This window comes from Hoplias malabaricus, chromosome Y, assembly GCF_029633855.1.
Source record: "Hoplias malabaricus isolate fHopMal1 chromosome Y, fHopMal1.hap1, whole genome shotgun sequence".
Lineage (NCBI taxonomy): Eukaryota > Metazoa > Chordata > Actinopteri > Characiformes > Erythrinidae > Hoplias > Hoplias malabaricus.
The window spans coordinates 17,008,126-17,021,385 of NC_089820.1; the positions used below are offsets into that span (position 1 = coordinate 17,008,126).

Here is a 13,260-nt window from a genome sequence, read left to right on the forward strand (position 1 = left end):
GACCCCAATAGACGAGTCTCCCAGCGCGCCCAGACTTCAGTGAGCTTTTAAGATTAGCAAATTGTAGTTTTAGCAATTTAGCATTAGTGTAAATAGCAGACATCGAAATCCGTGCTAAGTTAAGCCGTATCTACGCTTCGTCTCCCAACATTCACCCACCTACTCTCCGTTATTCCACCCACCCCCCACCTCCCGTCATACAGCCAGTGCCTGTGTTACTCCTCCAGCCAGTCGTCACGTCTTCAAGGTAGCGATATGTAACCACTTAAAACTTTATTTCTTTTTTATTACTGTTTCCACTGTATTTCTGTTTTTTATTTTTAGTAATGCTACATGTATTTTTTTTTACTAATTTGAGTTTTGTAAACATATATCAGTTCAAAAAGGGTGACTTTCGGGGTGGGGTCTGGAACGCATTAATTGCTTTTCCGTTATTTTAAATGGGGAAAATTGACTCGAGAAACAAACTTTTCCACTTACAAACTGGGTCACGGAACGGATCAATTTCGTAAGTAGAGGTTCCACTGTACTTGTTACTTTTTACTGTATACTGTATAATTTTTATCTTTACATTGGTCATTGTGATATTAGCTGCTATGAACAGAGAGATTAATTCCCACATTTAATACATGTAAAAAAGAGAAAACTGCTAAAAATGGGGATACGTTTTTTTTTTTTATCTTTGGCACCTTTCTTCCCCATGCAGCATCTCCTGTATATTTCACTCATTCATTCATTATCTGTAAGCCCTTATCCAGTTCAGGGTCGTGGTGGGTCCAGAGCCTACCTGGAATTCACTCACATACTCACGCCTACGGACACTTTTGAGTCACCAATCCACTTACCAACATGTGTTTTTGGACTGTGGGAGGAAACTGGAGCACCCGGAGGAAACCCATGGGGACATGGGGAGAACACTCCTCGCAGACAGTCACCCGGAGCGGGACTCAAACCCACAACCTCCAGGCCCCTGACACCATCAGGTTGTAAAAAGTGCTATACAAATAAATTTGAATTGACTTAATATGACTTGATAATTACTGTTAAAATGTTAAACTCTAATAGCTTTGCTGTAATTTTAATAATGTAACATTATCCACTATACAGTAAAATCCACATCATGGATCAACATTGTAGCTACATTCAACTTAATACCACCAAGCCTTGTCCCGTCCCTTCATATCTGAATGCTGTTTCTTGCTTTAAGATAGCCACATTAGCTGCAAATGTGCTCATTAATTATTTGATGAGTTGAATTAGGCAGCTTAAAGCAGAGAAAACACAAAATGTACATAGTGTTCTCCAGGAATACAGCTGGGAACCACTGATCTACAAGCAATGACCCTGTGATCCTCTGTCACCACTGCAATAATAATGTTAAGTTAACAAATCCAAACACTTTATTAATTAGATACACCATCTGAGTACATTATGCTAATGAGGCCCTCACTCAAATGTCATTTAATTTATTCTAAAAGTTTGTATCCCTCTGTTTTCTTTTTTTTTTTTGGCCTTGGTGCCAGCAGGAATCCTTGGTAAGGATGAGTCATGTTCCTGCACTACTGACACATAAAAGACAGCAAAATAAGAAAAGAAAAGAAAAAAAGGAAAAAAAATGTTTTCCTCCCACCTGCACTGCACACCTTAGTCATAAACACTTCTTAAAACCTCATTCTGTTCCTGTTACTGCGGGAACATGTGGAGTGACTATCTGCGGAGGCCTGTTTTGATCATGAAGGACATATGAAAAAGAGAACCCTACAGAGATGATGAACGTTTTTCACTTTCCACGCCCCACACAGCCTTGAAACACAAATAGACCAAGTCTGAGTCATTATTGGGTATTCCTGTTGGGAAGAATTAAATATAATATCTTCCTGTTTAGGTGGCATGATGCATCTGCAATAAAGGACTGTGGAGCATTTCTCTGAAAACTCTTTAAATGTTCCTCTCTCCGCAGCAAACAAGTGCGTCAGAAAGGCAGAGGAACCCAGAGACTCTTTGATCTTTGCTTGAATGGATATTCCTTCCACGCAGAGAACTTTGTGGGTTTAAGTAACACATTATACGATTAACAGACCATCATGAACACCATCTCTTTTAGTGTGGAGCTGGGATAAGTTTTTAATGAGACTAGGTCTGTTCAGCTTGACCTTTTGCTAGATTAATTACCACATTATGAGTATGTCAACTTCCCCATGGTTTAATGACAGTAAGAGAGATATTCAACTCTAAAAACTATCTGTCTTCCATTTAATTGTGTGGCAAGGTCTGCTTCATGTACAAAAAAGCCAAAGAGAGTTAGCCTAGAGGTAATGAGCTTGTGCTTCTCCCTACAGGGTTAGTGCTTCAAATCAAACCCTGTTTTAGATTATATTACACTTTCAAAATGGAAAGCTCAGGATTAGGTTTAAAGCCACATGCTGCAAGAATGCATTGCAATAAATAGCAATTTAACATTAGGAATCAATGTCCAAATTAATTCAAGTTAGGGTTTGTGCCTGAAATTACATTCACAAATCTTGAGGCAATAAATAAACCAGGGGCAATTTTATGAAAGAATGTTACTGAAAAGCCTTCAGAATTTGTAAACATATTCATATTAATCTTTAGTGATTGAAATATGATCACAACAAGAAAACATTTGGAATCTTCTTTGAAAGTCCCCAACCTCTCAGAAAAAAAATTATTATCTAAGATTAATGGCGACATTTTGCATTTCACCCCATCTCAATATCAACTACTCTCATCATTAAACAGAAAAAAATTCTGACTCACCTAGGTTTATTTTGATATTTAGTCTTGTTTCTAACCCAGTACTCTTCCCCTTTAAGGCCAGGCTTGTTGGAAGGGGGGAGTCTTCCCTGATTGGTTGTAGTGAGCCTGCCTTCCTCACTCCCCTCCTCTGTTTAAATGGTCTCAGTAGGGAAAGGGCAGACAGTAAAAGGGATCTAAGCTCGAATACTTATTTATTGTTTTGATAGTTGTTTATTTAGATTGTTGTTGCCATATAAAACTGTCTGTGTCGTCTCTCACGGTGCGCGTCTGTTAGGCGCAGAAGCCTGGATGCTTCCTTGCCTCCTTGGTTGAGAATCGCCCCGATAGGTCTACGGACTTGATGGACGTGTCGTTAAAGCTGAGAGCCCAAGCTACATGGCCATAGCGGAGATCCACGGGGAACATTTATAATAACGTTTTTATTAGTTGTACTTTATTTTGACCTTTTGTTTTGTATATTTTTTCTTTTGGCAAGTCCTCTTTACACAAACATGAGGATTAGTAATGAGTGGATTGACGGAAAGACTCAAATTTTTTTTTTTTTTTTAGGTATTTTTAGGAATTTTTAAAATGCAATGTTAAAAATGCCTTATAATTGTGTATGTGAAAATGTCTTTAGCCAGTGTAAACATTTGGCAAAGCAACAACAAAAAAATCAAATACTAATAAAAAAAAACATCTTTTAATATTGACTACAAGTGTTGCCTAGACGGTTCTTCATCTCTAACTTTTATTTATGACTTCTGCAAAGTGTATAGATATAATCTTTTCCTGTTGAGGCTTTTAGAATTCATTTCCTCATTAAAAAGTAAGCTAAAAATACATTTTATATTTCTCTGACACAGTGATTTTGTACAGATTGACATCCAACATAGTACCACTGCTGCTTATTCCTCCAGTTATGAATGGCTAACCTTCATCATCTGTTAAACAAGGTTGTTTTTTTTTTTTTTTTGTCAATTTAATGTGCTCCTAAAACACCAAACGTTTTCCTTACAAAATATTCCCTACTTGGAAAAGTACAAAACAAAATCATGATTTATTACAATAGGAAATGTACACTATTCCACACAATACAGCCATGTGTATATGTACAGTACAATACATGTATTACAATTACTTACATCACACAGTGTATTTACACTTCACTTAATTTACATAAACAGGTAGATCAGTCTGTGAAGGTTTCCTTCTGTGTGTGTGTGAAGGTTTCCTTCTCTCTGTGTGTGTGTGTAGACACATAGTTTGGCCATGCACTGCTGAACACAGGCTCATGATGTGAATATTAAAGACAATGCCACACTGTGAAGGTTTAGTTTTATGTTCTATGACTTTGACTGGCTCCCAAGTCTAAGGTTCACTTTCCAAATCACAATTACTTTGGAATATTTCAATGTAAATTTTTAGCTGTGAATAACCTGAAAGAACCTATACATAATTTATTCACTAATTAAGCAAATTGCACAGCTTAAGACTTAGTTTAAATATTCCTAAAAACCTTCTTTACTTGTGCTTAAACATCCAGTCACTCATTTATTCATTTGCAGTGTAGACAAATTAACTTTGTGAAATTCATGAGGACGACATTCAGTCGTGCTCCCCTGTTAAAGTGTTTTATTACTAGGACAGTGATAAAGATGTGTGACTAAAGCTCAACGGGGAATCCCACAGAACATCTAATCAATAGAGAACACAAAAACTCCTAAAACAATAGGGCACTAATGAAGAAAAAGATAAGAAAACTAAAAAGGCAAAAGAAGAAAAAGAAGAAAGTGGGAGAAGATAAACACAGAGGAGATTCAATGACTGCTCATAAATTTGTAACAGAAAAGTGAAGGCATTGGAGGGAAAAGAAAGAAAAGCAGGTGTGCTAAGTGTGTGTTAAGACGAACAGATTGAATCCTTAAATGGAAAAACAGAATTGCCACCAGAAAACATTTAACCATATGTTTGATAATACACCGTTTTGTTTATGCCTAATATGATTATTACCACATTGCCACACATTAGCCAGTAAAATCTGGGGGGTAAAAAGCATTCAGATGAAATTTGACCTAAGCGAAAGTTAATATTGCAAAGTTATAACTATGACAATAAAATCAAATTCAATAGAAATCATACAAATTCATGGCATTATAATTGAAAGGCAATTTAAGTCTAATTATTTGATATTTTTACACCTGCAGTATATTCTATAATGATCACGAGACATATATTAAAATTTAATTCAAGCAGCATGTCTCTGCTTAATAGGCTTTGTCTTGCATTTGCATCCATCCATCGTCTGTGATCTGATCTAAGTTCACAGTTCAATCAAAGCTGAGCACAAATGACCTGCTCACTTGAATCTTTCAATCAATTCAATGATAGACGTGGTCACTGAATGTCCAGACAGCTGTCTCTCTTCACATTCTGACCATGCATGCATCCATGCTATCTTTTAAAATGAATTCAGCTGGAAAGCACAAAGTATCCTACAGAAACATGCTTCAGTTCAGTTTAAAATGAAAGTAGCAATGTTTAAAATAAATCAAAGCAATGAAATACAAAAGAAATCTGCTATTATTTATGTCAAACATCAAGAGAAATAATGTTTTATTTAGGTGCAGTGGTTGCACCACATTCTGAGACCCCAGACACCTGTGCTCCAGAAACCACACAGTTCGAACAAGGCACTCATCTCCTGGTGAGCAATACAAATGGATGTACTGCATTCACTAATCAATGCCTGTCTTCTTCAATTTCCCACACATGCACCATTTAACACTACCAATAAAACTCAGCGTTTTGTTTAAAATACAGAAGGATGCAGTTCAAGTTTAAAGATGGCTTTTTTTAGCCAATAAATGAACTGAATTTCATTCTAAAAACCAATGTAATCTGGGTTGCAGACATTGCTGTGATAAGTAATCAATACCAGACAAGACTGATTTTTCTAAATTAAAGCTTTGTTTATTATTTTAAGGAGAATAAGTGTATTCTTAAAATACATAAACGTTGTTTTGTACATTCACACTTTTCATGCAACTTTTACTAAAACCATTAAAGTAGCTGTCAACATATTATTTCTTATTTATGTTCAGAAACTCACAATGTGGACCATGCATGTGTGTGTGTGTGTGTGTGTGTGTGTGTGTGATTGTGTGAGTGAGACCGCGTGAGAGAGAGAGAAAGAGATACTTAGTCTGAGAAATAGAAGTAAAACAGGCATAAAGTAAAGAGTAAAATACATGTTTTTGCATCATTTTGTGTTCTAGTGTAGATGCAGATATTTTGGTTTTGGTCTTTAAAAACACAGATGTCTCCTGTTTTGAATGTTTTTAAAAATACCTGGACACCTCTGGATGGGGCCTGAGTGAACACAGATCATTAGCTGTAGGTTTGACTGGATTATGCCCAGGTATATTCTGCAGTCCAGCAGTGACATGACATTAAGAAGATAAATGTGTGGAATAAGGTGTTAACCGCAAAGCTGCATTGTTACTAACGTTATTTTACAATGATTTTGTAGTGTTAGGACTGGCACCCACCCCAGGATGTGTTCCTACCTTGCGCCCAGTGATTCCGGGTAGGCTACAGACCCACCATGACCCTGAACTTGATAAGCAATACAAACAATAAATGAATGAACCTAGTGTGTCTGAGTTGATGTGTATTAGAATGTGACAGGATCAGGAGTGTAACATAAATCCCTTTGGAATGACTTTAAATATTTTTTTAATTATTTTTAAAATTTTTTTATATTTTTCTAATTATAACTGCTTTGTGGTCCATTTCAGCCTTGTGATGTAGCAAACACCAAATCAACAACAACAATAATAATGATAATATTTAAGCAGAAAGAACTTTTGTATCGTTAATGTCAGTTGTGTATAGGAAACATTCATTCATTATCTGTAAGCGCTTATCCAGTTCAGGGTTGCGGTGGGTCCAGAGCCTACCTGGAATCATTGGGCGCAAGGCAGGAATACACCCTGGAGGGGGCGCCAACACACACACACTCACACCTATGCACGCTTTTGAGTCGCCAACCCACCTATCAACATGTGATTTTGGACTGTGGGAGGAAACCGGAGCACCCGGAGGAAACCCACGCGTACACTGGGAGAACACACCACACTCCTTACAGACAGTCACCCGGAGCGGGAATCGAACCCACAACCTCCAGGTCCCTGGAGCTGTGTGTTGCGCCACCATGCCGCCCTGTACTAGAATAAATTCATCTGAAATGCGGAAAGTCTGGCATTTAACAAAAAAATCTCTTAAAACAGTTTAAAATGTCTCCTAAAGTGTGAAATTTAGTTCCAATGCTCTTCATCTATAAAATAAGTTTGTGTCTTGGAATTTGAAGCAACTGGAAACAGCAACTTCTTGGCAAGCACAGCCACAGTAAAATTTTACAGCTCAAATGGAAAAACTTTACAGCTCAAATGGAACTGCTTAACTTCAGTTTTCATTGTCAACACTTTGTACAAGTCTACGAGCAGTAGATTACAAAAATAGCATTAGAGTTGATAACACTCCATGAGACACTTTCGGCACATTTCCTCCTTTATTTCACAGCTAGAATAACAGGGGAGCCACTACACAGCCATGAGGGATAAGGCACCTATAATGAGCTTTCCTGCCCCTGGCAACTCAGACTATTATTAACCTCTGGCTGGCCAGCCTTAATCAGTCCCAGCCCATTAACCCTCTCCAATTCTCCTGCCACCCTGACCCAGGGGCTCACACGGCATTTCTAACCCACTTTCAAGCAAAGCTGCACAATATATATCCTTTGTTAATTGTTATCACAATATGGGCCTTTCCAACAGCTAGATTTCCAAGGCTTGTCGTCTGTAATTTAGTGATGTCATTACTGAATATACACAGTATATGATGAACACATGCACTGAATGCCGCATGAATGAGCTCTGCTTAACATGCATGTCAACACACACACTCCTGCTTTCCATGACAGGTATTATCACATAAAGACAAACAACAAACAAAAAGTAAACAAATCTATGCTTTAACCGTATCATAATAATGGCTCACCAATATCATTTAAGCTTATTGCAAATCATATCACAGTATCGCACAAATATGGTATATTGTTTTTATTGTGCATCTTTTTCTTCCACCTGCCACAGCCAGCTGGCTGAAAGGGAAAACCCCAGCAGCCGTCCAGTAGTGGACTGATGATGGTGCTGGGATGGAAATGGGAGTGTGGCTAATCCAGCCATGGCATGAATTCAGATTGACAGATGAGGAGGAGGAGCTGGCAGCTTGATCTAAACATCTGATGGTGGACAGATGCAGAGTCATGCAAATGGCTGATTAGAGCTCAATTCGTTTAGCACTGTTATACAAGCCTCATCTAAATTTGCTGTAGAATATGATTAGAAAATCCAGTGAAAAATCAGGCTTAGTGTGCATCAGACACTGATACCTGATACCTGTTACAAAGGTTTATCAACACCTCTAAAATCCAATTTGCTTACATGGTTATACCAGAGAGAGAGAGAGAGAGAGTGAGAGAGTAATAACAGCAGGCAAACAATGACAGAGGCATTAAACTGAGGAATTATCTTTGGAGATGTAAAAATATTTGAATGCAGTCACCCGAAAAGAGCAGTATCTGTGATAAAGGACTATGATGGCTTTGCTAAACACTGTAAATTCATTCATTATCTGTAAGCGCTTATCCAGTTGCAGCGGTTGCAGTGGGTCCAGAGCCTACCTGGAATCATTGGGTGCAAAGCAAGAATACACCCTGGAGGGGGCGCCAGGCTTTCACAGGGCAACACACACTCACACATTCACACTTTTGACTCACCAATCCGCCAACCAATGTGTGTTTTTGGACTGTGGGAGGTAACCAGAGCACCCGGAGGAAACCCACGTGGACACTGGGAGAACACACCAAACTCTTCACAGAGAGTCACACGGATCGGGACTCGAACCCACAACCTCCAGGTCCCTAGTGACTGCGACACTACCTGCTGCACCACCATGCCGCCCCAAATACTGTAAATTGTAATAATCTAATTTCTAATAGATTATTGGAATAAAATTTGAAATAATCTAATTTCGATGCCAAGGAAAAATAAACAACTTACTTAAGAATAGTAGTTACTTAAGAGCAGTAAAAAAATAAAGGATGCTCTTTAACACAGTCAGGTGTATCATGAATATCTAGTGCGGTATTAATGCCAATCCATGAGCTGAACTGAACTGAAATATTCTGGTTAGAAAAACAAAAAAATAAAGAAAATTGAATGTTACAGTGACCTGGGTACAAAAGAGATGAGGAGCAGATCACTGTGAGAGACAATATGTCCCACAGATTGACAGAAACTCAGAAAAACAAGACACACAGCTGAAACTGACATTTACAAGGAGGGCATGGGAATTCATAAACAGGCTGAATTCAGTGAGGGGGGGCAGTTACAGTATGCAAGAAAGTGATGTGAATGTCAGCAAATGGAAGGCTGGAACACCACTGGGGTGAAAATAGCATGCAGAACAGTGACACCTTTGTCACTCTGGAGAAAGAATAGGGGAGATGAAGTGAATCCTTGGGAAAAAAGCAGGGATGGGATTTACACTCCAGAGAGGACAAAGATATGAGGTGAATGACAGCACACACAAGTGAGAACAGATAAGACGCAGGATGGAGAGAGAGAGAGAGAGAGAGAGAGAGAGAGGGAGAGAGAGAGAGAGAGAGAGAGAGAGAGAGAGAAATGGTGAGTGAAGTATACATGTAAGAAAGATTTAAAAGAGTAGAAAAAAAGAATGAAAAAAGAATGGAGGTAGAGAAAATATAAAAGAGAGGCAATTGAAAACAAACAAGGTGAGTGTGACCTAGTGCAGGAGCAAGGGTCAGACATAGATTAAGGGCAAGAGGTGAGAGAGAAAAAAGAGAAAGAGGAAAGAAAAAGAAAGCAAGAAAATTGAGATAGAGTGGTATGGATTAGAGATAAAGAGAGGAGATAGAAAGAGGAAGAGATGGACAAAGACAAGGTTGGATTTTTTCTTTTTTTTAGGTGGAAGGTGTCAGGGTTGTATAAAAGTGTCAGGTGGTACTGACACTTCAGTGGTCAGGAGAGTAATGGCTTTCTCCTAATTCCCTACACACACACGGTCACATACACCCGCACACACACGCACACACACACACATAGCACCCAATGTCCTGGTCAATTTCATATTCCCCAATCCAGATCTTTTAACACTAAGCATGGCTCAAAAATCAGTCTGATCCTACATGTGTATTTGAATGATGCAGTAGTGTGCTGCCTGCTTCAAGCACATTATTATTAGTAAAACCAATTCAATATACATAAAATATGTTAGAGTGGCGCTTTAATTTAAATGTTACATAAAAATTCATTATCTTCTTCCTTTTTAGTAAAAGCACAATATGATAAAATGAGGGTATGTTTGCTATTTAAATCATCAGTGCGAAAGCCACACTTCAATTCTTTGGTCATTAAGTAAAACTAATCATTTTAGTCCACATTTCAAAGAAGAACAAATAATAGGAATATAATCCATTTGTAGAAGGAAAGAGAATCAAACATAGAAGTTAGAGATGGTATCACATGTGCATATGTTCTCACACCCCAGAGCCCTAATCTGGGTTTGGAATTAGGAACTAGATACAGTGTGAAAATCAACAGAAAATCAACTACTTTGACTGAACTTTGGAGGTGACAAATATTACTTCAGATTTCTTTGAAATAGAATGGAAGCTGCAATAACGGCAAAAGCTGGCACTAAATACTTCTATACTTTTTCTTGAAAAAGCTTCTGTGTAAAATATGTTCAATTATTCACTTGAACTGTATGTAATGCAATATTATACTATTCTTTTGGTGCTTTTCCACTGCATGGGATTGGCTCGACTCAACTAGACTCGAAATGGAGCCTGTGACGTCACAAAATCCATCTCTAATGGGAACCTCGTTGTGTATACACGTGTTGTTTTTGTTTTTTTGTTCGAACTGAACATGGCTCCGCACCGTGCAGGAACTAAAAAATACCTACCATAGCTTCCTTCTTCAATTCAGATTAACAATGACAGATGACTTAATCCTGTTCATTTTTTCAAAGATTAGGAACCAAATAATGTGTTAGGTTCAGTTTACAGAACATAGACCAGGTGAAAGCAAGAGTATGTGGCTTCAGTCAAATATGGATAAATGTCAAGTGTCAAAGGTGCATTTCAAATCATGCAGAGAGAGAGAGAGAGAGAGAGAGAGCGAGAGAGAGAGTTAGACTATATTTTGCCAGTACCAGCTCTCATGTATTTAAAAGCTAATGTATTTAATTCTCAGCTAAGATATTTAAAGGAATTCTAGAATAGGGCCATTCACAGACAGTACATGGAATAACAACATAAGCTTTAAATATTGTACATAATTGCAAAACCTCAAATCAGACCATTCTTTATTCTTTATTTGGGATTAGGGTACAAAAGACCTAAAAATATGAGTTTTTGCTATGAAATATTTATGGCATTATGATTTACAATGTTACATAACATTCTTCAAAGACTGCAATGAAAGTATGGGTAAGATTACTGCATTCCGAGTTTACACCATACTTGTCTTGGCATTAGCTCCTCATTACTCCATAAGCTTCATATGGTTCAGAACTCTGCTGCTCATGTCTTCACTCACACTCAGGTCCCATCACCACATCAGCCCAGTTCCCCAAACCTCCACTGGTTTCTGGTTAAATATTGTGTACAGTTCACGATCCTCCTGGTCACTTACAAAGCTCAGTAATCTGCCACCTTATGTGTTATATGTTCTCTCAACTTTAGGTCATTAGAAAGCATTTTATAAATACCATTTATTATTATTATTATTATTATTATTAAGAAAATATTTAGAAAATAAAAAATCCTTACTGTATTAGGAATGTAGTGTATCACAGAAAAAACACAACACATCATTGGAACACCCTGTTTGACCATCATTGGTGATTTCACTTTTGATTGTGGATTTCTCCATGGAGTCTTTTTCCACATTTGCATCTCTTTTCCATTGTTGATCATTTGTATGCTGTATACAGCAAACGGCCATTAAAATCATGCGGGGAGGAAAGAAAAAAGGCATAAATAACTCGTCTCCTTTACATGACATGACAAAAATGAGCTTGGGCAACAAAGATCCAAATGCATGTGCACACAGAGTCCTCCACTGCGGAGGAACAATTTCAATCCCTCCATTCTGCTCACGTTCGGTTGGGTCGCTGCTGGGGGCTGAGGGAGTGTATGGAGTGGATTGCAGATACTTGCGGTGCTCTTAAACAATACTGGCTATCAGCTGTAAGTACAGAGAAAATCAGATGGCAGAAATTCTGCCTTTTTTTTCCTACTTCTGTCTCTCTCTCTAAACCACATCCTTTTCTGAATCGCCATTCACCAGTCTTGTTTTGCGTACATCAGCATCCCCATCATGATCCCATCAAACCATTTCATGACCAAACACAAGCCCACCATTAGTCAGCTCAGCTCAACGCAAATACACACATTACATGACAACACATGGATTATTAGACACTTCCTCTTATAATTTTGATTCCACAAGTAAAGGCATGTCATCACTCTCATAGAAATACAACTTTCCTACAAGAAGGGTGGTAAAGGCATGACACCAGCTTATCATTTATTTACATTATATATTCCAAGTTGTTTTGAACCATTCCTATTAGCTCCTATTAGCTCACCAATATAGTTATTTTAGAAATATTCTCTTTGTCAATTTTTCTAAATAGCTCATTTTAGACGAATGATATTGGACTTTGCATAATACAATTAACCATTTTAAAACAGGTCCATTAATAATAAAATATTACCTGATGTAAAGACTTTTCAATAGTTGCAGTAAATAATACAAACAGAAAAACGGATGTTGCCAGCTTTTCATGTGACAGCGGGGGTGTAACAACTGAGCACAGACTATTACACTCTTGCAAACTTAGTCACAATTCATTAAATGTCCCACTCAAGCAGGCTGTGCTACTACACTCATGACACAGTAAACTGTATCTAACGCAGAGTAACACTAGCAGCAGAAAAATGCAAAGAACAGTGAGAGACAGATACATACAGTGAGGCTTCGTCCCACAGTGGAGAGAGAGAGTGCGATCATCCAGCCACAGAGAAACTCCCCACACACATGCACACACACACATACACACACACACAGACACAATCGCACTGCTTCTGCTGCCCCGGCAGCTGCTGAGCCCGCCTCTGCTTTACTGCCCTATATGAACGGAAACCCCGTCTCGCAGACGCGCGCTCTCACACACAGACACACACGGACACACGCAAAGGATGCCTAGCAACCAGCTGTCAGAGGGAGGTTCTCTGCTCAACTTCTCAGATATCCCACCTCAGCACACACCAGCAGCGCTAGCTCTCTCTCACACACACAAACACACACACAATCAGACAAACATGGCGTCATGTCACAGATGTAC

At 38.4% G+C, this 13,260-nt stretch overlaps 1 protein-coding gene across 1 annotated transcript in view; it reads right to left on the reverse strand.

Annotated features, from left to right (window-relative positions):
- Positions 1–12,989, reverse strand: part of mctp1a (multiple C2 domains, transmembrane 1a) — a 121,975-nt gene extending 108,986 nt beyond the window's left edge. Inside the window, exon 1 of the mRNA XM_066655574.1 lies at positions 12,885–12,989. Within this exon, the coding sequence (XP_066511671.1) occupies positions 12,885–12,926 (42 nt within the window). The 5' untranslated portion in view covers positions 12,927–12,989. The remainder of the gene's footprint in view (positions 1–12,884) is intronic.
- Positions 12,990–13,260: the final 271 nt, after the last annotated feature.